Source organism: Macaca mulatta, chromosome 2 (assembly GCF_049350105.2).
Source record: "Macaca mulatta isolate MMU2019108-1 chromosome 2, T2T-MMU8v2.0, whole genome shotgun sequence".
NCBI lineage: Eukaryota > Metazoa > Chordata > Mammalia > Primates > Cercopithecidae > Macaca > Macaca mulatta.
This window is the reverse complement of record NC_133407.1, coordinates 36,428,810-36,453,672: the sequence shown is the minus strand read 5'-3', so window position 1 is coordinate 36,453,672 and position 24,863 is coordinate 36,428,810. Positions and strand designations below refer to the sequence as shown.

At 46.1% G+C, this 24,863-nt stretch overlaps 1 protein-coding gene across 3 annotated transcripts in view; it reads right to left on the bottom strand.

Moving 5' to 3' along the window:
* TMEM108 (transmembrane protein 108) overlaps positions 1 to 24,863 on the bottom strand; it is a 336,820-nt gene that overhangs the window by 11,224 nt on the left and 300,733 nt on the right. For 2 of the 3 annotated variants that reach the window (NM_001265634.1, XM_015132066.3), the window contains 1 exon segment: positions 1,611 to 3,020. The exons of the other annotated variant lie outside the window; for it this stretch is intronic. In NM_001265634.1, coding sequence (NP_001252563.1) covers positions 1,611 to 3,020 — 1,410 coding nt within the window. 3 annotated transcript variants of the gene reach the window in all.

Below are 24,863 nucleotides of genomic sequence, written 5' to 3'. Positions count from 1 at the left end.
AGTGGAAATCATGGTTCACATTAAAGGCACAGACCTCCTGCACTAACCACCAGGGCGGGAGGAAAAGCTGGGAGACCTGGCTCAGCAGCCTTCCCTGAGGGAAGCCTTCGGGGCTTTGCTCCTCTTGAGATCAGGGCAAGCCTGGGTATGACCTGAAGCCAATACAACCAGTAGAGCTGATGCCCGTGCTGGCTGCCTGAGTGCTGCTAAAGGAAGAGTCCACCATTGGCTCCCTCTTCTGTAGCCAGACACAGGTGGAATGCTGTGCTTCCTTTTGGGAGACAAAGCAGAAGCCACCCCAGAGGGGTGGATGGGACACAGGCCCAGGCAATGCAGCCTACAAAGAAGACTTGCAGGGCCGGGGCTAAGCAGCTGGGATGAAGAGCAGCTGTCTCTCAGAGCTGTTTCAAATGCTTCAGGCGTTGCTAGACAAACTAGAGTTGTATGGCTTCAGATGGCATGGCTTAGGGTCATAGAGTGCGAACCACAAGAAGGCAAACTTCAGGCCCCCAGGAGAGCTGGGCAACAACCTGGAGGGTCAGAGGAGAGTGGGTTGTCTGAGGAGCGGGGATACGAGGGTGGGGCAGTGTGGCCATGCCTGAAAGGCGTCAGGGAGTGGCAGATGGTAACCATTTGGGGTGGGGTGTGGCTGAGGATTCCTGCAAGGCTATCCGAGAAACTCTAAGAATCGAAGCTCAAGTACACGAGGGAAGACATAATGAAATCCCTAAAGTTCTGAGAGGTTATATCAGATTCTTTATGGAGATAGCAGAGAGAATACCTCCTGACTCCTCATTCACAGAGTGCCAGGCAGCAGCTAGGAGGAGCTGGTGGCCTTGGGAGGGCAAAAAATAAGGACAAGGTCCACACTGCAATCAGCTCACATCACCTACGAACAAATAAAGTGGGGTGGGGGTGGAGAGTTGCTAGAATTTACGTAACTCTCAAGCCTTAATTTAGCTACAAGAACTAGGTTTTTGCCAAGGCTATAGAACTTCCCACCAGATGAAAGCTTTATCTCTTTTTCTTTCTTGGGAGAAGAGAGACAGAAGGAGAGGAGAGGGGCGAGAGGAGAGAAAACACAAGAAAGAGGATGGAAGATGAAGAAGAAGGTGAGGGGTTTGCTAGTTAGAGGCTGTACATTTTGAAGCATCAGCATTGACCAATGGTGTCTTGGTGCCAGGTTGCTAGGGGCATTGGCAGGCTACCTTGAGGCAGAGTGGTGTCATGACAAGGGCACTGGGCTGGAAGACAGCTGCTATAAGCTCTCAGCCCAGCCCTGCCTCTCCCTAATTCTGGGATCCTGGGTGAGTCACGTCACTGCTACTTGGCATTTTTTCTGTGGAGTGCGGGGTTGGATTAGACTGCCTGTGAGGTCCTCCGCCAGCTCCTGGGAGTTGTGGCTTTATGACCAGCGGGCATTCAAGCCATGGCCTGGCAGAGCTGAGGACTAGGGTCAGGGATAACCTGTCCTGCTCTCTAGTTTCCTGAGATTCTGGGAATTTTTGTAGCCCACTTGGCAAGGATGCCAAATCAGGGACAAACGAATGCTGGGGATGAGCCAGTGATGTGGGAGAGGGAGAGGATGGGTGGGAGAGGGCGGCACTTACAGCAGGAGGAGATGGGCACGCTGATGGCCAGGATCACCCAGGCGATATCCATCTTGCTCAGGCAGATGGTGGCTCTGTGCTGGGGTTTATCCCCCTCGGCCACATGGGAGATGTTCCCTGCTGTCCCAGGCTTCCAGGTCCCGGCGGGGACCAGGCGGTTGAGGAAGTTGCCTGTGGCTGTGGATACCACCGTGGAGAGAGGACTGGGCACCCTGTTGGTCATGGTGAGGGTGGCCGCAGTCTCCTCCTTGGCTCCAGAAATAGTGCTTTCTGAGACCCCGGGGGGATGGGTTGGAGCTTGTGGGGTTGTGGATGCTCCCTGAGGAATCCCCTGGGAAGGGGCTGAGACACTGGTATTGAAGGCAGCTGGGGTGGGCCCCGTGGCAGCTGTGAAGACCCCAGAGCTGGCAGACAGAGGTCTGTTGGCACCAGGAGTGACAGTAAGCCAAGAGTCACTATGGCTGGGGCCGTCCTGTGGGTCACCGCGGTGGGGGCGCTGAGAAGGCACTGGGGCAGGTTGTGGACTGACAAGGGCACCTGAGGCTGCTGTGGCATCTGGTGTCCCTCCTTGGCTGGTGAAGGTAGAACCACCCCCCTGGGCTGCTCTGCGAAGGCCTGGCTTGTCCTCTGCAGGCCCCAGGGAGGTGGTAGGGGGTGCCCATGAGGTATTGCTGGGCACTGTGGTCGCAGCCACTGTGTGGGGCTGTGGTGAAGTGGAGTTGCCCCAGCGTGGGGTCCTGGGGGTGAGGGTAGAGGGGTCTGGTTCCACAGATGCTGTGAAGTTGCCCTTGTATATCTGAAAGATTTTCCCCAGGGGCCGCTTCTGCCCCAGAGGTGTGGAACTTGGATTTCGTCCCCGCTGTCCTTCTTTACTCCTGGAGTGGCCACCAGGTGCAGGCGGGACAGGGCGTGATGAATTACCAGCCCCTTTTCGGGAAGAGCCTGGGGGCCTGGGGGGCCTGCGTGTGGTAGTGCGGGCGGGCGCTGTGGTGGGGCGGCTGGTGGCCCCTGGAGGCTTTGTCAGCAGGATGGTGGGGGCAGCCTGGCCTGGAGAGCGGCCCTCCGGGTTGGAGGATGTGGTTGTCGTGGCCGCTGGAGCGGGCCTTGTGGACAGGGAGCTTTCAGAATGGGGGGCGGTTACTGTCGCAGCGATGCTGGAGATGGTGTGTGCAGGAGGGTGCCCCTCTGTACGGGGTGTCGGTGTTTTCATGGGAGCTGCAGCCTGTGAGGGGGGTCCATCAGGATTGGGGGTCAGCATCACCACAGAAGTACGTCTGGTAGAGCTGTGGGGTGCTGTCACCATGGTTCCCGGGGGAGTGCCTGAAGGGAGGACCTGAAGAGATTCCCTGGGAGATGGCTCCTGGACGGCAAATGCCAGCGCTTCGGTCAGTGCCAAAATCAGCAGGAAACCTTGAGAGGGAGACAGAGAGAAGAGGTAAAATGCTTGGGGAGCAGCATATAGCCTGGGCCTTTCTTACCCGTGGCCTAGGACAGTGCTGGGAACTCAGGAAACATCAGGAGCATTCCCGAGCCCACACTAGTGCCCCAACACTGACAGAACTGTCTGTGGAGCTGGGGCAGGTCTATTAGGTAGGCACTGCCTGGCACCTGCTGGAAAGAGAGACCAGCACCAGGGGAAGCAGAGCAGCTACCCTGGCCAGGCTCCTCCTTTCCCATATGCCTCGGAAACGCCATCAGCCCTCCCGACAAGGGCAACTTTTCAGAACAGGCTGGGGCTGGAGGGGCAGAAGGCTTGTGGCCTCCACATCTGCCTCTTCCTCTGCAGCCAGGAGTGGTCAAGGCCAGCTTGCCTATGGGGAAGCCTGTGTGAACTCTGTGTGAGCCACCCCAAACCAAATGAGGAAGGTCTGGGTGGCAGCATGCACCAAATCCTATGCCCTTTTCTGAATCTTCCACTTATAAACTATACAAAAGTATAAGCAAACAGACCTCTGTCCCTTCAGGACCATTCACCAAACAATTATGGAGGCTCAACCCTCTCCCTGACCCTGGAGGACACAAAAATGAACAGGGTAGTCTCTGACCCTGGATAAGCTCGCACATATCCACAAACAATCCTAAAATAAGACAAAGATGTCTCAGTGCCATAGAGGAGTGACAGGCAGAAGAGGACTGGGGTCTAGAGAAGGGCAACCAGACCTGGAGCCCATAAAAGCACTTAGCACAGCCTGGAACAGAAGGTGCCTTCTACAAATGCCAGCTGGTGTCATGGTTGTTATTAACTGCTTTTCCTATGGCATTCATGTGCCTGAACTCTGGAAAATTGTCATTGGTGATACCCAGCCTTTTTGAGTAGAAGGAGCCCTTTTGAACATTAAAAAAAAAAAAAAAAAAAAAAAAGGATTTTGTATGATAGTGAATGTGCATACTTGCAGTTTGAGAAAATGCACAAGGACAAAAACGTATACATTTAAAACATTTCTAGTTATGTGTGGATTTTATTACTCACAATAGCATGTGTCTATTTTTAAAACCGGTACCTCATGCAAGCATGAGATGTAGGAGCTGTTCCCTGACAACACATGGGTTGGGAAGAGCCTGTCTCTACGGCTGAGGAATGGCCAACAGTCCTCTGAGGCCTGATTCTGACCTGTTAGCATCTCCTGGTCCTGTTAGCACCTCCTTGTTCATGGATCCCCTTCTTTGTCACCCTCAGGCAGTTCCTTCAGCCCCTGCTAGGCTCTCCTGACTATGGAGGGAGATCTCTGTCTGTGTCTAATTACTCTCTCAGAGCCTCTATCCCCTATCAGATTCCGGCAGGACAAACGGCCGAAGCAGGGGCCCCAGCTGTGATTCCCAGGTGTCTGATGGAGAAGGCAGGGCCCTGGCGAGAAGCAGACATGGGGAGGAGATCTCCAGGCATGCCTTTGACACAAGGCCCAGGATCACCATTTGGTGTGTGGTGGAGCCTTGGTGTGGACCAGTGTCCTCCTCACCCTGCACTTCTAAATTGGTGGGGAGTGGAAGGCTGCAGGGGACTTTAGATTGCACTGAGGCTCTAGCATCCACTAACTCTAGGGCCAAAAATTTGCCCTAAACAATCTATTTTTTTTCTAAACTTTCTTTCACAATCTAGACTAGTGGTCCCCAACCTTTTTGGCACCAGGGACAAATTGTCTTCCACTTGGTTTTGTGGAAGACAAGTTTTCCATGGATTGGAGTTGGTGGCGGGGGGGTATGGTTTTGGGATGAAACTCTTCCACCTCAGATCAGCAGGCATTCAATTCTCATAAGGAGCACGCAACCCAGATCCATCGCTTGCATGTGCAGTTCACAACAGGGTTTGTGCTCCTATGAGAATCTAATGGTGCCGCTGATCTGACAGGAGGCAGAGCTCTGGCGGTAATGCTGGCTCACCGGCCTCTCACCTCCTGCGGTGCAGCCTGGTTCCTAACAGGCCACGGATTGGTACTGGTCTGTGGCCCAGTGGTGACCACACACCAACAGTACATTCTGTGTATTCGAGTCAAACCTAAAACCTGTTTACTGAACATCTGCCCTGGCCCAGGCTTTCATGCTTTAATCCATATGACCACTCGGTGGGGCATGAAATTGAGGTTTGGGGAGAATAGGCAACATGTGGGAAGTCACACAGGAGCAGAAGTATGTGAAACAAGGGTTGTCTTTAAAGTGCATGCTTATCCTGGTCAACCGCTATCAATGATGCAGAAGGAGGAAGAAGAGGACAGTATGTTGCATCCCAGAGGAACTAATGTGCTGTTATGCTCTGACCTGCTCAGGGTTATTCTGGGGCCCCTATCTTGCCCATGGCTTACCACCAGAGAGACAATCTATTCCTAGGGTAGTGGTGGTGACCTCCATGTTTTGATGGACATTCCCTTTCAAGCCTCTGTTTAGCTCACAAGGGTTAAGTGTTGTTAAGGACTGACTTATGCACCCCCAAAATCCCTATGTTGAATCCCTAACTCCCAGTACCTCGGAATGTGACTATATTTGGAGATGACGCCTTCAAAGAGGTAATTAAAGTAAAATGAGGCCAACAGAGTGGGCCCTAATTCGATCTGACTGGTGTCCTTCTTAAGAGGAGATTAGGACACACAGACATCTGGAGCACGTGTGCACAGAGGGATGACCATGTGAGAACACGGCAGCTAGAGGGCGCCATCTGCAAGCCAAGGAGAGAGGCCTCCCGGGACTCCAACCCTACTGGCACCTTGAGCTTGGACTTCCATCCTCCTCAACTGTGAGGAAATACATTTCTGTCTGTGGTACTGTGTTATGGAAGCCCTAGCAAACTAATATACATGCCTTATGTTAGAGATCCTCTGAAAAACGAGAGACAGAGACAGGGCTTTTGTGCAGGAAGTTTATACTGGAAAATGATCTGTGGGGTCAGCCGTGGGGGTCTGAGATGAGTGAAACAGGGAAAACCAATCTGAGGGCAGGTTATGAGCTGGTCCAGGTGGGCACCTCAAACTCACTGGGGACTTCGGTAGAGCTGACTAGGCTGCACCTCAAATTGTCTGCCTGAAAAGAACACTCACCCAGAGGCTCCCATATTCACTGATTAAGGGCTGTTCCTGGGGTGCTCATCGCTGCACTTCCTGACTGATGCCAGGTCTCCATTAGCTGGGTCAGAGAAACTCTGGGCCATGGGGCTCTCAGGTTCTGCCTGCACCCAGCTGGTGTTTGCTGCAACAGCTGGAGTTAAAATTAAGGGCCCGGGGAATCTCTGGGGCCAGGCACCAGATGTGTCAGATACAATAAAAGACCAGAGACCAAGGACACAGCAGTCTTTTGGAAGCAACACTGGCCGACCCCAGGGACTGGCCAGGTGGGAGAGGAGCCACCATGGCCTCTAGGAGAACTTTTGCAGCACTCCAGAGGCAGAGAGAGGGGTTAATACAGACTGGTCTTTAAAATACTCAGGGGAAAAAATTCCCGACTTTCCTGTTATTGGCACTCCAAGAACTTATATCCTCCTACCTGGGAAGCCTATGACTGGAATCCTTGGTGCTGTAAGATACACAGTCTAAGTAAATATGTTTGTCCTTGTTGTTGCTGCTGCCTATTTCCCCCACTCAGCTATCAGCATCCCCTGAAGTTGTTGCTCTCTCTAGAAGAACTGTAGAGTTACCTCTTAGCCCTTTCTTTGGACTTTAGAGTACATCCTTGGCACAATGAATGGATACTGCCACCCTAGGTGCCAAAGGATTTTTACCTGGAGGATGATGTTTAGATGTTACAGTGAGAGGGGATCTGGTGTTTCATCTAATCCAATCCCCTCATTTCACAGAGTGGGCAAGTGACTTGCCCAAGAACACATTGCTGGTTGGGGACACAGCCTGGACCACAACCATTATTTCAAAGTAACTTTTCATTTGTATAATAAAAATACCTACAATGTTGTGCTAGCCAAACACCACCTCCAACCTCTACTGTCACCTTCAATATGGAAATCAGATAAGCATTTACCTCTCTTCTTTGGCACAAAAGGTTAACAACTGAATGCTATGCATACTGTCACAATAAACATCTAAGGCCTTCAACCCAGGGCTTCCCTAACACATGCAAATTTTCATTCAAGGCCCTTTGTGCTGGACTACACACTCCCCCTCCCCACAATCTGGGGCTACTGCCTCTTTGCATATTATTTGCATGGATTTGCATAATGGACTCTAGAGGCTTTAATTCCAAATACGTAGTAGAGACTAAAGCTAAAACCTAGCTTGACATGCTTGAAATGTGGAACCGATTTTTAAAACGTGTCCGAATATGGACAAGTGTTGCAGGGTGGAATCTACATATTGATGGATGTCCAGATATCGCAAGAAGGTCTTCTCCTACTGAAAATTCCAATGCATACATGAGCTCAGGACCCAAGGGAAGGAAAGGCCCTCCTCCTTCTGTTTATTTGGTTGGCTGCCTGCAGTCCATATTGGGTATGACATTTGCATCTGGCAAAGGCAACAAGGGAATTGGTGAAAAGAGAAACGGCTAATATATACTATACACTGCTCAAAGGGCTAAGCCTGTACTGACACATTTAGTTCTCACACAACCTGATGAAGCAGGTATTATTAGCTCCCTGTTGCAACTGAGGAAAAGAAGCACAGAGAGGTACAGGAACTTGCCCATAGCTGGGGAATGGCAAGCTGCAATTTGTTCCTAGGCAGCTTGGCTGCAGAGTCTACACTCTTAACTACTTTCATTTATTGTTCTGCTCTACCCATCTCCCCAGGGTGCTCTGCCATTCAAAGGCAATGATTCACATCTTTGGAGAACTGATTTTCTATTGTTGGTCTCTTGACTTCTCTTCCGTCTTGTTTTTTTTCCTATCTCTATTCCAGGGCTCTGTATGACACATTTGGTGTTCTTTTAACAACCCAGTAAATTAACTTCATTTTGCAAGTAACTGGGGGAGCTTGTAGTACAATAAAAGGACTGGAAGCCCCTGATTTAATTCTCTCCTCTTCCCCAATCCTAACATCTCATACACTCCATCGTTTGGTGGAATAAAAATTATATATATAAAACCCACAAAATTATATATATATGTGTGTGTGTGTATATATATATATAAAACAAAAAATTATATATACACACACATATATACATACACATTTTTTCTTAAAATTGCTTATATACACACAAGGCATATTTGTTACACAGAAAATTCATAAAAATAGAATTTTGTCTTTTTTTTCATAATTTTAAGTTTCTTGTTTCTAAGTAGATCTTCCTTCCCCATTAAACTAGGTTTTCTACTGCAAGATATTTTGTGCACTGCTGTTTCAAACCCTTTTAACAGAGAATCACAGCAGTCTGAGAAATCTTCTGAACCATCCTGGACGCTTGATGTGATTTTAAATTGTGGCTACAAGTTCTCTGACATTCTTCCCACCAAGAGGTAGAGTCTGTTTCCCCTCCCCTTGAACCTAGGTAGGCCTTTGTGACTGCCTTGATGAATATAATGAGGCAGAAGTGGCACCCTACATCCCTTCTGAGGCCAGAGCCAAAATGCTCATGCAACTTTTACAGGTTTCTCTTGGGGGCTTTGGCCCACTGTAAGAACTCCAGCTCCCTGGAGGTGGCCACATAAAGAAACCTTGCAGAGAGCGACAGGAATGCCTGAGGAGCCCAAGCTGTCCCAGCCCCAGCCAGGCATGGGACATGAAAGTGAAGAGCTTGCAAGATGACCCTGGCCACTGCTGGACTGCAGTCACCCAAGAGATCCCAAATGAGAGCTGCCTAGCTGAGCCCAGTCAACCCTAAGATTTTTGAATAAAATAAATGATTGTATTACTGCTTTAAGCCACTGTTTTGGTTTCTATTATCAATAGAAAACTGGAATACTTGGCAATTTAGCTTCTGCAATTGATGCTTCAACAACAAAAGAAAAGAGCATCTGAGCACACCAAGTCTGACCATCAGGGAGTTTGTTTTCTGCATGAGCAATAGCATACAACCTTGCCAGGAAATGGGCTTTTCTAATTTCAAGATTATTGTTCTTTAATTGGAAGGGATGTTGGGACTCTGGTATCGGCCCCTCCACTTTACAGATGAGAAAGCTGAGGACCAACAAAGTGAAATGATTTACCCTTTACCCTGGCCACACAGCCACACAGCCACACACAGGGTGAGGGGCAGGGAGGGACTCAGGTCAACTCATTGCCTGCCAATCCCATGAATGCGCCAAACTCACACTGTTTCTATCTCTCTCTCTCTCTCTCTCTCTTTCTCTCTTCATTTCTTTTCCTTTTTTTTTTTTTTTTTGAGACAAGGTCTCACTCTGTCACCCAGGCTGGAGTGCAGTGGTGTGATCACAGCTCACTGCAGCCTTGACTTCCTGGGCTCAAGTGATCCTTCCACCTCAGCCTCCCGAGTAGCTGGGACTACAGGCATACACCACTATGTCCAGCTAATTTTTGAAATGGGGTCTTGCCATGTTGCTGGTCTCCAACTCCTGGGCTCAAGCAATCTGCCTGCCTTGGCCTCTCAAAATTTTGGGATTACAGGCGTGAACCACTGTGCCTGGCCAGTGTTCTTTTTATACTCACTGTGGTTCCAGTGTTCTAGTATGGTCCATCTCTGAACTCCAATGATTCCTTTTATTAAAGATCAAATATAAACTTCTAATTCCTTGGAGCATGGTTTCCCTTAACCAAAAATAAATATGTATCACTGATTTCAGGGTGAGCTGGGTGACTGATCTTAAGAGGTAATCCATGCCTGTGACTTCACTTCTTTATGAAACCAAGGACTTTTGGGTGCAAATCTTTTCTGCTTCCCTCACTATAGGTTGCCACATTTAAAATGTTCCCTCCTATAAAATTCTGCTGGGAACATGCCTCAGATAACAAGGCTGAAGAACAGAAAGTTCTGCTTAGAGCTAACTGGGACCAGTGTCTGGTAGATTACAGACATCTCTGAGATTACTGGTTCAACAGCTAGATTGATCAGGTCCATGACTTGTACTTTGGGAAACTACTTCCCAGAGTACAATCTCTTGAATACATTCCATCAAGAAAGCCATGTGAGACAGGACCTGTGTGCCCCAGACACACCTTTGGCCTCCAGCCAACATGAATTCACCTTGCGCTGAAGCTCTAGGGGGCTGACAGATCATGGCCTCCTAAAAAACATATGAATAAACACATGTGAACACACACTCACACAGAGTAAGCATAGGCCTTTTCCCAGGGGCGAGAAACAGGGAAGAATGACAAGTTTTCAGCTCAAGTCCCCCATCATCTCCACACTCACATATGGTTAAGTCATTTGTCTGAGGTCAAAACGACCACCATGTAGCAGTACCAGGATTTAAACCCAGGTTTCTCTGATCCTGACTGCCCAAGAAATCCTGAGAAATTTCTGATCCAGGAAAATGTCCTACATGAGTAGAGGAATGCTTGATGAAGATAATAGTAACAGCTGTGATGACCATGACAAATCTTTCCCCAAGTGCAGCAACACTTGGGGGCAACTGTGCTGCCTTTAATCTTCAGCTTTAGCTTTTTTGCCTTAGTCATTTGATTCAACTTGGTACAAACATTTCTCACCTAGAACTCATCTGAGAATTCTTCTTGGGCCTTGAAACTGTTGTTAGGAATCCCTCCTTGTGTGCTTGTAACCTATAAGCTTATCTCTACTCCAGCTCTCACCTCTCTGAATGGAAATGGCCAGTGTTTTGTCTGTTTCCTTGTCTGAAGTGGAAGCTGCCAGGGCTGGGACCATGTCTGATTCAATGTTATATGCCCATGTCTAGTCCAGCACCTAGGCTACAACACATATTTGCTGAAGAATAAGAAACTCTCCTAAATCACTTACTAGCCACCTGTGGCAGCTGGTGTTTCCCGAGAATGACCAGTACATTGCAATCTGCTTACCCTTCCTAAATGTGACTTTGGCTCACCTGTTGAGAGGTAAGGTCTATGTTCCTTCCCTCAAATCTGGGTGGGTTTGTGACTGTGGCTGCAGTGATGCTACCTGACTTCTAAGGTCAGGTCTTAAAAGGTGGTATGGCTACTTCTTGGTTTTCTTGTGGTGCTTATTCCTGGGAGCCAGCTGCCATGCTGTGAGGAAGCCTGAGCAGCCCAGAGAGGGGCCCATGTGGAAAGGAACCGAGGTTCACGGCCTTCTGCCTCAGCCTCACTTCCAGATGATAGCAGTACAACTCGGCTGGCCATGTGAATGAGCCATCTTGAAAGTGGACCTTCCAGCCCATCAAGTTGACTTAGATTCAGCCCATGCAGCTGAGTCAGGGGAGAGCAGAGACAAGCGACTCCTCCCCAGCTACAGACTTATGAGCAAAATGAATGATTACTATTGATCTAAGCCACTAAGTTTCGGGTGGTTTGTTAGGCAGCAGCAGTAACTGGAATACCATCCATGTAGAAGTGAAATCAAAGCTCTTTCAGTGAGCATTCTGGATTTAGACATCAACGGCTTTTAAGTGCTGGAGCTCAACGGGCTGATTTTAACTTGGGTTTCCTTACTGTCCCACTTTCCTGACCAGGCTCAGAGAAAGGGAAACATCTCAATGCCAGGCTCTTTCTACAGCATCATGATTTCTCTGATCAACAGCCACAGGTTCCCTCAGGGAAGTAAGGAACAAATGCATACTAGGAGGGCCATGAAGCTTTCTGGTGTGCACACACACTGTGGGCTGGGGAAACAGATGGAATAAAGCTGGAGACTGTTATATGGTGTCTGCATATTGAGGACATAGCCATTTCCTGCAAGGAGCTAATAGTATAGAAGGAAATAAAATTTGCGGTGACAGGAGCATAAACTCACATACCAAAGGTGTTCTCTCAAAGACTTGCCTCAAATAAACAAAAATGAGAATCAAATCAGATGGATGAAAAGGTCAACTCAGCTTCTAATAAAATAACAAGATCATTAATATTCATGGAACATCTCTCTGACATCATGGGAAAGAACACAAATGCATCAGTCCAGACTGCCTTGTACTCTTCCAAACTAAAAGGAAGAAGTTCATAAAAACTGCTCCCTGCTTTACAGTAGAGAACCTGAGAAACACGACCTCAGCCAGGTGATCAAGGCGAACATCCACAGTGATAATGTCATGATGACAATATGTACCCTTGATATGAAAGAGGTGCTTTATATCTGTAGTTTTCCCCTCCCAAACCTATAATCCCAGTATAGTTATAAGAAAAACATCAGACAAATCCCAATTGAGGGAGTCTACGAAATAGCTGACCAGTACTTAAAACTGCAAGGGGCATCAGAAGCAAAGAAGGTCTGAGTAGCTGTCACAGCCAAAGGGAGCCTAAGGGGACATGAAGACTGAATGTAATGTGGTATCCCAGATGACATCCTGGAAGAGAAAAAGGGCATTAGGCAAAAAAAAAAGAGAGTCTGAACAAAGTGCTACCTCAGTTAATAATAATGTATCCATATAACTAACTGTGACAAATGTACTACAGTAATACAAGATGCTAATCACAGAGGAAAGTGCAAACAAGGCATCTAGGAACTCCGTACTACTGTTGCAACTTTTCTGTATATTTAAAACTATTCTAAATTTTAAAAATATATATTTTAAAATGGTGCATGGATGGCAGACAGCAGGGACAATGCAATGTGAAGGTTACCCCATGGGGTGGGCTCTAGAAGGGGACATAACTGAAGGGAGGCTTGTAGGTAACTTCCCCAGCACCCTGGTGTGAGATCATGCACCCACAGATGCGGGCATGTGGGTGGCGGAGTAGGCGCGGGGTGCTGAGATGCTCCCTGCCTTAATGCCAGCTTCTGGATCCTCGGATCTCTTTTAGCCTAGTTGATAGATTCTAGTCAAATGTATCTACTGATGTGCTTTGGAGTCCACTTAGAGAGAGGAGGGAAAATTCTAAGACTTTTGCTGTATCTGTCTATATTGCCTGATTCTTACTTTTTAAAACATTCTAATTCAAAGTATGGAGTTAGGTGAAATGGTCAGGGAGACAACAACCTGAACATACAGTTTTTAACGTGTTCAAATTCCAACTGTGGAATCAGGGTAAACACCACCCATGTAATATAAACAGTCACTACTTTCCTGACCAAGCAGGCTGAATGAAAATCAAAGCTTATTTGTCAGTATCATGGGGCTAGGTTACCCTGTTGCTTAAATGTGGAAGCCACATAAGGTTCTGGACGTGGATATGTCCAGTCTCATTCACAATTTCTGCCCATACTCCCTTCCTGCTCGGTGATGATGTATTCGTCTCCAAAACCCAACTAGACTGTCATTTTGTCTTGGCAAGGTCAAGGTCCCTCAACTCTACAGGCAGAAATGGTGGCTCCCTGCCCAGTGCTCCCAGACACTCTGTTCCTGTTCCTATTGTGACTTTTCTCTGCAAAGAGACCTTCAGTAAAGGACATAGTGGGAAGGCCATGGGCATGGGGTCAGTGGGATTTGGGTTCAATGTTGACTTTGTAACTTTCTAGTTGTAGACTTCAGGCAAATTAGTTAAGCTTCATTTTTCTCAGCTGTATGATGAGGAAAATAACGCCTATCTGCAGGGTGCTTTTAGGGTGGGAATATGCGATTAAGATGCTTGGAAGGCCCCACACAGTGCCTCACATTAAATAGGTGGTAACTCTTGTTTTAGTTTCTAAACTAAACTTACACCCTCCCCTGGGGCTGTGAGTTCTTGACCTGAGTCATCTGGAGCCTGAGAACTTAGTTCACTATCTGATACATAATAAGAGCACAATAATGCTTTTGAAACCATGTGAGAATGAAAGAATAATTCCACACATTTGAGTTATTTGCAGCTGAATGCTTACTACAAAATCATAGATGTTTATTTCTTTGAAGACAGTGTCAATGAAAGCAAGCAGTAAATAACATCAGTCCTGTGACACGCCAGTTCAGGGGGGGGGTGTGTGTGTGTGAGTGCATGTATTTATCTTTTTACTTTGCTTGCTTCTGTGATTAACATTAACTGCATCAAATGCACACACATCCCACAGGCCAGAGTGAGGCAGGAGAAGGCTGAGCTGGGACCTAACTCCTGTCGATCTGCTGCAGAGACTCTCTCGTCCCACCGTTGCTCCCCCCATGGTAAGCTCCATTCCTAATTACCTAGGCAAATTGGCCTGCATTTCTCTCCAGACTTCTAAAGGATGGTGTGAGAGTGTTTGTCAAGATTTGGATTTTACAGAGACAAGTCCCAGCTTTTGCTTTCTGGTTCAAGGCTTATGCTTTTGGAAGGCTGTGATGACAGCAGCAGGAAATAGGACAAATAGAAGTTTTTGTTAGAGGGGGCAGCTAATAGAACAGCCTCACGAAGAGCCTAGGCACTCCCTAGAGATGCAAGGGACAGGCCTGCAGTGGTGTCTCCAGAACACTTGGCTCCTATAAACCCAGTGCACTGAATCCCCAGAGCTTGCAGCCCATGGCTTGGGGTCTGGTTCAGTGCACTCATCAGAGAGCATAACAGGACCTTTGGGACTCCTAGGGAACCTCTTGGAGAGTCCTGGGACCTGCCTAAAGGACCTGACTTGAGCACACCAGCATCTGTGTACCCTTAGCTTCAAATTCTCCAAAGCCAGAAAAGGAAAAAGATACAATGTCCTGGTCTGATCATGCCTGAGAATCACCTACCTAAAAAGAGCATTGGGGCTTTTGACCTGACATCCTCCCGGGCATGCTGATATCTCTCAGCACTTCTTCTCCCCTCACAAAAGAGCTTGTTGAGGAGGAAGGAGAAGAGACAGTGACTAGTGGTTAGCAGAGACAGTGGCCAAGTGTCCAGGAAGAGGGGATGGACAGGCCCACCCGAGGAGGGACTGATGTCTAAGAAGGGGGTCTGCCTCCTCTGCACGCAGCTTGCCTGCTCCTGAGCCCCTGTGGCTTCTCCTGGAGCCCTGTGCACAGCTGCTTGGTATTCTCACTGGGTTCTGTTGGATGGCTGCAAAGCTGTCTGGCCCTGCTCTCCTCAGTTGCCAAAGGTTCACTGCCTGCTCCAGTTTGCCTGGAACAAAACAGCTCAGGCAACACAGCTGTGCATCCTTGTGAGACTGCCCAATTTCCCATTTCAAGGCAGGATGCCATACCCCAAGGTGTAATTTGGGTTTTGGGCATAAGCTGAATTTCACAACTGAATTCCGAAACTCAGCCCTCCAGGCTGTGCATGTGTGGGAATTAAAAAGCTTTCTTCTCCTCTTCCCTCCTCCATTATCTACCACCCTCCCCAATATCAATACTGATACCATCACTAATGCTAAATTTCCATTTATTGAGTATCTACTATGTGCTAGGCACTTGTATGGCTGCACCTGACAGCCATGGCTTACCTTAAGCCTATCCTGAGAATGACCCTATGGTCTAAGAAGAATGTACGCTTAGAATTCCAAGCTAAGAAATCTGAGAGTGACCGATTAGGAGATTCATTCCTTACTTATGAGAAACATCTGAATCTGTGGCCCATTTCATGGAATGTAGGTCTACAGGGGACTGAAGCCGTTTATTTTGGGTTAAATGAAAGTTGACAGGTGGAGGTTGTTAAGGGTAGGGCGCTAAGTGCAAATGCTATATCAACTGCATGCTTTTTACCAGCAGATGCAGTTCTGTCCAGCTCATCACCACTGGACTCCTCCATATGTGAGTCCCCTCAATAAACCTCATGTCTCATTTGCTGGCTCCAGGTCTCTTTTTCAGCCTCTTGAACATGGTACCATCACTACTGAAGTCAACAAGGGTCCAGCATGACAACACTGTACGAATCAATTTCCATATATCATCTCAATCTTCACAAAACCCTATGAGGTAGAAAAGGACAAATCTTAACCCATGTGCTGTGTGATTATAAGGGTACTCACCCTCCACTTTTTTATTATTCTCTTTTGGGCTACAAATCTGTGGATTTGCATACCTGAATGATTCACTGTGGCTTTCTGGTGGAAAAACTAAAAACACCATTTGTCCATATCAAGCCAAGGAGACAAGCTCAACTTACAAAGAACAAGGAGAGAATAATGGAAGATGGTCTATAATTCAGAAGCACATTGGATGGAGCATATTGTACATGTAGAAGCTTTTCAGGAACCCAAGAAAGCTGGAGGAACCTGGGAAGACTTCCTGGAAGAAGGGAAAGCTGAGTTCTCTTATCACCACTCCACTGTTTGTTCATTTCTTCATTTACATATTCAACAAACATTTATTGAGGGCTGAGTGTGGCTTTGTGTATCCCAGATAAACTAGTATCCTGATCATAGCCATGGATCTCAGCTGCTACTATCTCATTCCCCACCATGGGCAATAAGACGCATATTGGTAGGGAAAATTCCGGCAAATTTTGTAAAGTTTATCCATAGGTAGAAACACTTTACCCTGTGTTACGTTCAGAAGAGGAACACACATTTATTAAGCACCTACCACATCTGCAAATAACTTTACTCCCGAAAACCGATTTGATACTTAAGCAGCTTCTGTAAGGTGTGTTTCATTCCCTAAAACTAAAGTTCAGAGAGGTTAAAAGATTTATCCAAGGTCACACATTCAGGGTGGAGCCAAGATGCACAGCTAAGTCTATTACTGTTTTTTTCATACTCCCCCCCCCCCCACCCTGTTCTCTGTCTCCCTCTATTCTCAGCTGTAGACACTGCCAGCTGCAAACTTCTTTAGTAGTTATTCCTGATTACTTCTGCTCCTGGTGAGCTCACCACCTGATTAAAGGGCTCCTAGCTTCACCAGACCTTGGAGATGATAGGCAGATGACCCTGCAGAGTCAGGCTCTCTAGGGCTGTTCCATTTTGGTCTGGCCCCCATTCCAGCTAGGGATATAGTTCAAACCCTGCCTCTGAGTTGAACCCAAGAAAATAAGACCAAGATGAAAGCTTAAGTGCATCCCCTGAAAGGCTCTTATCTCTAGGCTAAGCTTGGAAGTGGGGAGACAGACTACCACAACCCAACCTGGGGATGTTGTCTCTTGTAGAAACACCCTCCTCAGTAACAGAAGGGTAGCTGCCCCATGTCCTAGGCAGCGGGAATAGGAGAAAGTGGCTCCTTGTCTCTGAGATTTGCTTAGCTGATCCTCTCTCACCCCAACCATAGCTCCTAACAAACCCAGGTACCCAGACACATAAATACCACCCTACGTGTATTTCCTGTGTCCTCCCTTTTCTTTTTCCTGAGGAGGTATGGAGACAAACACCAGAATCACACAAAACTAGGTATAAATTTACTCACTAGCTTTATGGCCTTGCCTCAATTTCCCAGATAAGCTGGCAGGGTTGGGATTCTGTCTGGCTCTTTCCATTTATCATGATGTCCTCTTTTGGGTTCTTTCAGATTTTGCATTGGGTTGATGTAGTGGATGCTGTAGTCCACTACCCAGATTTCTCCCCCAACCCACAACAATGAGGTTCTCATTCCGGAGCTGCTAGGAGGGGTGCCAGATGACAGCACACAGCTGAACTTCTCTTCAGCTATTGCCCTTGGATTAAGAGAGCTGCCTTGCTCAAGGTTACACCCCTTTCCTGGGAAACCAGTATCCAATGACTGGTTCCCGTAAAAGGAATGGAGCTGCCTTAAAAGAGCGGCCTTGCTCCAATGTGGGAAGACTACGAAGAGCCATCCCAGCTCTGGAATTCCCCGTAGGGTTGGCTAAGGACTTGGCGTGGTTGTGTTGCAGCCCAGCATCCCCACTTGCTTGATCCGGCTTCTCTTACTTTCCTGAAGGTGTTGATTCTGGGAGTACTTCTGGAATACCTCCGGTATGCAAATTTCCTGCTTCCTGGGAACCAGATCTGCCACAGATGATACTCAATTAATGTTCATGATGAGGGAGACAATTCTTCCTTCTTGTCAATCATTTCCCATGTCTTTCTCCACAATATTCCTTTCATCCCATTTAACATCCCTTTAAGGATTCACCCCTTTCAGGTAGGCTTCCTTCATGTACTCCTTCCAGGTTCTGGTCATTCTAATCATGACTGCCACTCTAATAGATGGTATATAAGCCTTTTATTCCTGTCATTATGTATTTTCTCACATCTTTCCATTATCGTGGAAGCTCATTATGACTAGGTGATTTCAAATTTAATTTTAAAATATTTCCTCTCACTCAGTCATACACAGTGATGGTTGGAGGCATTTAATCCTGTTGGCAGAACATGTTTGACAAATCCCTTGTCAGTGCTTCACCTTCCTCTCACTCATTTAATTCATCCAGCACACACTTACTGGCCGTCCTGTCTGAGCTAAGCATTGCCTGTGCTATGGGACACACAAAGAAATAATGTTTCCTTTCTACTGTCCAGGGAGTTGCAGTTGAGCAGGAGAGGTTTGTGGTAAAGTGGCTGACCCTGAGGCCAGACTGCCAAGGTTCAAACTTCTCTCTCCCAATTTCTAGCTCAGTGGCCTGGGACAAGCTATTTAAGCTCTTTGTGCCTGTTTCCCCACCAGTAAAATGAGAATTACAACAGTAGCCACATCATTGGATTATTGTGAGGACGAAAAGAGTTAACATGTAAGGAGTCTGTGTCACTGTCTGGTACACAGTAAGCATTATTTAAGTCTGCCTTGCCCAATATGGTAGACACTAGTCACATGTGGCTATTAAGCACTCTAAATGTAGTTGTGTACTGTAAGTATAAAATAATATACATGCAGTTTTGAAGACTTAGTATGAAACAAGGTAGAATATTCCATTAATTTTTGTATTGACTACACGTTGAAATATTTTCGATATATTGGGTGAATTATTAATTTTCCACTTTAATTCATGTGATTGCTATACAAATTAAAATTATATATGTGGCTCATATTATATTTCTATTGGACAGTACTGACCTAAATCTTTGCTATAAAAATAATAATGGGTTGGGAGCAGTGGCTTATGCTTATAACCCCAGCACTGTGGAAGGCCAAGGCAGACAGATTGCTTGAGCCCACTAGTTCAAGACGAGCTTGGGCAACATAGCAAAACCCTGTCTCTAAAAAAATACAAAAAATTAGCTGGGTGTGGTGGTGTGCACCTGTCGTCCCAGCTACTCAGGTGGCTGAGGTGGGAGGATTGCTTGAGCCTAAGAGGCTGCAGTGAACTGTGATCACGCTACTGCACTTCAGCTTGGATGACAGAGCAAGACCTGTCTCAAGAAAAAAAAAAATAATGAAAAGCAGAAAGAAATACCATCATAAAGGTATATGTACTGCCAGAAAAACTATTCTAAGAGTGAACAACCAGCATCAGTATCACCTGGGAATTTGTTGGAACTACAGACTGTTGGGTCCCTGTTCCAGATGGACTGAATTAGAAACCCTGGGGAGAGGTCCAGCCAGCTATGTGTCCAGGTGATTCTGATCTGACCAAAGTATAAGAGGTACTTCTCTAAGGCAGTACAGAGGAATCAGTAACCAATTCAATTAGAGGGGAAGACCAAGTTGTTCATCACAATAGTATTGGAGAAAAGGCAGGGCAGGGAAGGCCACACAGAAATGGTCCACGCATGTAGTAAGTTTGACACAAAAGTAGGTGGCCTCTAGCAAATCTCTATCCCATTCTGCTTGGCTCCTTTAGATGCTGGTTTTTCTGGAAACAACACCCTCTGGCCTGGTTGGGTCCCCCGCCCTCTGCACCTTTTTAATCTAAAGAGAGCCAAGAACAAATTGGATCTAAACTGCGTGCCCTTAGTGAAAATAATTTGCATTTGTAAAGCATGACCCCAAAAGGTGTGTTTATTATTTCCTGTATTGTGCTAGCACCAGCTGGATGTGGGGCAGATGGACAACCCAGGTTCAGAGAGAGAGAGAGCAAGAGAGAAGCAGCAAGAGCTCAGGAGCCAGCTTGTGACAAGCGGGTCAGCCTCTAAATAGAGCTGCTTCCTGAGAGCACCATAAGCTAGGGGAGAGGATTAGAGGTGGCTGCAGAGATCCTTTTCCATTAGGAAAAGATTCTACACTAACTCCATGATTTTGCACTATGTATTTATAGCTTTTATTTTATTTTGGGCTCCTACCAAATGAATGCCTTACAGCTGATAAAGCCCACAATTTGTCCTTGGTCTTCAGTAGGGTCACAGACAGGGACATGAGTCCAAAGAAGCCCCTGCACCGTGGTGTGGGTATGACACATTGTGAATTAAAGGACTTGGTAAGCTCTGGCCACATTTGTTTCCCTGGGGGAGTGGGAGTGGAGGGCTGGAAAGAAGGGGCTCCGTGGGACATCATCACTGTGGAGGAGGCTGCAGGTTCAGAACAAACTCATCTTTCTACAAAAGCCTTTTTCACCCCACCTACAACCAGTTTCCTTTTTATTTTCAGCTTGTGTATTTGCAGCCATCTTTGCTCATAACAATGATATCATCTTCATGCACAGTGAATTATGTTGTGGAACTTTTGGGCCAGCAGCAAAGTTTCTGTTACACCATTTCCTGGAAGTACCCTTGGGTCTGTGACCCTCATCTCCCCACAGCAGGAAGGGCAAGCATCACATCATCAGAACTGAAAGGTGCATCAGGTTTACTAGCAGTAGCACTAATAATGTTAATTATAGAAGTGATAGCGAGGTGGGGGTGGTGATAGGAATGGGCAAATACATATCATTTATTTGGTCCTACTTTTTCCAGGTGTTAAGCAGTTTGCTACTATGCCAGGTTATATTTTCCAAACATGACTGCACCAAAATATCTCGTCCCACAGGTTCTTACAATGTGATTTGCTATGTACTGAGAAGTGGGGTCTGCATTCCCTCCTCTTTCATATGGGCAGCTTTTTGTGACTATGGCAGAAATGATTCCATGAGTTCCAAGCCCAGGTCAGGAAAGATAACGTGTAATAAATCTGGCTATCCTGAAGCTGCCATGCTCGAGAGACCACACACAGATGGAGAGAGATGCTTAGGAGTCCCAGGTGTCCAAGCCTCCAGCTATGTGAATCTTCCCAGCAGCAACTGCCAGACATGTGAGTGGGCAAACCTTCAGGTGATTTCAGCCCAGCTGATGCCAAGGGAAGCTGAGACAAGCTGTCCCCACTAAGTATTTTCCAGATTGCACACTTTCAAACAAAATGAATGGTGTCATTCTTTTAAGACGCTGATTTTTGGGGTGATTTTGTTGCTCAGCATTCGTAAATGGAACTCCTCTGCTACCTCATTAAACCCACATAATAACCTTTTAAACTAGGTATTATTATCACAGTTATCGTACAGATGAGGAAACATACAGATTAAGTAATTTGCCTAACACTTCACAGCTGGTATGTAGCAGAGCTGACCCACAGTCCAGGGCTGTCTTGCTTTCAGTGCAGGCTCTTTGAGTCACAGCTTACCTGGCTTGGCCACACTCTAATGCATGTGCTACAGTCCCTAGTGGGTCTGTTGCAATGCCTAGAAATGTCTGCTAGATTACACATGACTCTACATAGACAGCTAGTAAGCAGAAATAATTGCAAGGTTTAAAACTGTGTCATAGGAAAGACGACTTATCCTTAAAGGTCTGCAGGTAAGGTTGATTCCTATGTCCAGTATGAAGAGACACAACCTTGAAGTGGGAATAGGAACAAAGGATACAGGTGGTCTTGAGGTTACCTGAGGGCTGTGATGTCCTAAAACTCTAGTGGCCTTTTAGAGATCAGCCTATTTTTTTGTTTGTTTTTACCATTCATAATAGTATTTTAATCAGGAAATGTGTTCTAAGAGTCAAATAGCTTCTTCACTGTCTCTTACTTTGGAGTTCGGTTGGTTTGTAAACTGGAGATAGCCCACTGGGGATAATCTTTCAAGGCTGCAGTGAGGTCCGATGCGCTGCTGATATTTTCACCACGTGGTAGACCCAAAATGACTTTGGGGCTACACTTGGAATTGGCAAGTTTCCAGAAAATGGAGGGACTATCATCAGAGACAGCGCACAAGTGGGAGAAAGGTCACCAGCCTCACTCATGGTGAGTGGGAACCTTCAATCAGGTGAAGCAGGTTTGCTTCTGCAGAACTGGTTTTCAGACCAGATCCCTCAGCTGGCTTGGACAAGAACAAATGCAGCCAGTTACGGGCTGCTCATTTCTATTTCTCTAGGGGTTCCAGAGAACGATCACCTAGAGAGTGACAGTAACCTTTTGCAATCAACTGCAGGGCTGCTTGACCCTATTTTAAAATTATTGAATATCCCTTACTCCTTCATTGCTCCCTTTTAAGAGACATTTCTTTTTAAAATTAACTTTATTGAGGTATGATTTACATACAATAAAATTCACCATTTTAAGTGTACAGACTGGCAAGTTTTGACAAAAGTATACACATGTGTAGCCACTACCATAATCAAGACACAGAATGCTTCCATGTCTCCAAAAAGTTCCCTTGTGTCCCTTTCCAGTTAAATCTCCTCCCCAACCCTCACCCCAAGCAAATGATCTGCTTTCTATCACTGTAGGTTTCTTTTGTGTGTTCTAGATTTTTACAAAATTGAAATTAAACAGAATCTTTTGTGTCTGGCTTTCACCAAGCTTAACATCTGTGAAATTTCTCCATTTGCTGCAGTTATCCGTGGTTGGCTCCTTTTTTTGTTTTTAACGTTGAGTAGTATTCCATTACAGGGATATGACCAATTCGTGTATTTGTTCATCTGATGATACACAGCTGAATTGTTTCCAGTTTAGGGCTATTATGAATAAAGCTGCTATGAACATTTGTTTACAAATTCTTTGTAAGGACATATGTTTTCATTTATCTTGGGAAAATACCTAGAGATGGAACTCTGGGACATATGGTAAGTGTCTATTGAACTTGATTAAAAACTGCCAAACTGTTTTCCAAGTGCTTTACCATTTTACCTTTTGGTTTAAAAATTTAATTATGCTGACTGACAGATGGATTAATTGATTGTTTAGGTAATAAAGTATACTGGCATGATGCAGAAAATAACTACTGTGTGACGTCTCTCTCCCAGCTTTAACCCACCGAAGGTGAGTAGCATTACCAGTTCCTCATGGACCTTTCCAGAAATAATTAAAACGTCATAAGCAAACACTTACCTACATTTTCCCTCTCCCACTTTTCATACAGTTGAGTGTGTCCTGGACACACCTTGTTTTTCTCACTTAACAATATATCTTGGCTATTGTTAAAGAGCCATCTCATCTCCCAAAGTGTGTTCTCAGGAGCTCTATGCATCACTCTGTATTTGTAAGAAAAGGGTTCCCAAATAAACTTGGGAAAATGCTGCAAACTATGGCGACCTCTTAGAAATTCATAATGCACATTAACTTAATAAAAGCTCTAAGAAGTCCTGGGATTAAAAAGCAGGGTTTCCAAAATGATTTGACTGTAGAATTTTCTTGCCAGCAATACCTACTTAACATTTTGCAGAATGAGAATTCTGTAGAAGACTCTCAGCGAAGCACTTACGAAGACTAGGAGTCAACTTTACTTTCTGTAAATGATCAGATAGTAAACATTATAGGCTTGATGGATATGGTCCTGACCAAAATTACAGTACTCAATTTTGCCACTGTAGGGTGAAACCACAGACCTGATGTAAATGAACGGGTGTGGCTGTTTCAATATAACATTATTTATAAGAAGAGATGGCAGGCTGTAGTTTGCCAACTCCTGATCTAGAGACGGCAGGAGTTGAGTTGGGGAAGGTTCCCAGTAAGTTTTTAAAGTGTTTCCCCAAGGCCTGTTTGTGTTGCTTTCTCCCTACATGCTCCCATATCGTTCTCCACCCCAACTAATCTGCCACCACAAAGTTTAGAAGAGGGATGGGAAGGGAGGAGATGAGTGAACAGAAGCAAAAGAAGTAGCTGTGGGTTGGGGAAGAAGGGACAGGAGAGAGTGAACTGGAGCGAAGGTGTCCTGGAGCAGACGCTGGAGAAAATAAAAACTTCCCAAGAGCAGAATGAATAACTGCTCAAAGAGAAACCACTTCCCTACCCTCTTTTCCTCTTCTTCCCCTCTATTCCCCTTTATGCCCAGAGAGTCCACCTGGAATACTGGACAAGGACATCCACACAGCACATTCTCACGCTCTATGTGAATAAATAAATAATGAAGGCTTTTGGGCTTGGGCTTCAGCATTTCCATCTGTAAGACCATACACTTGGACAGGCACGGTGACTCACATCTGTAATCCCAGGACTTTGGGAGGCTGAGGCGGGCAGATCATGAGGTCAGGAGTTCGAGACCAGTCTGGCCAACATGGTGAAACCCTGTCTCTACTAAAAATACAAAAATTAGCCAGGCTTGGTGGCGCATGCTTGTAATCTCAGCTATTTGGGAGGCTAAGGCAGGAGAACCACTTGAATCTGGGAGGCAGAGGCTGTAGTGAGTTGAGATCACACCACTGCACTCCAGCCTGGGTGACAGAGCAAGACTTCATCTCGAAAGGAAAAAAAAAAAAAAAAAAAGACCATAGACTCCTGAATAGCTTCCTTCTTCAAGGATGCCATGAAATTTTTGTGAGCTTGTGGCCAGATAAGTGGTAGACATATGTGATTCTGGGAGTAAATTTTATGAGTTTTTTCATCTAACTGGGCAATAGGTATAACAGTTATCTAAGGAAACTATAGCTTGTCTTTTTTTCACTTTTCTATTATTAAGCTTTATTTTTTATTTCAATATTTTTGGGGTACAGGTGGTTTTTGGTTACATGGATGAGTTCTACAGTGGTGAATTCTCAGATTTTAGTGCACCTGCCACCTGAGAAGTGTACACTGCACCCACTATGTAGTCTTTTATCCCTCACCAGCCTCCCAATGCCCACCTACACTCTGAGTTCCCAAAGTCGATTATATCACTCTGTATGTCTCTGCATCATCAT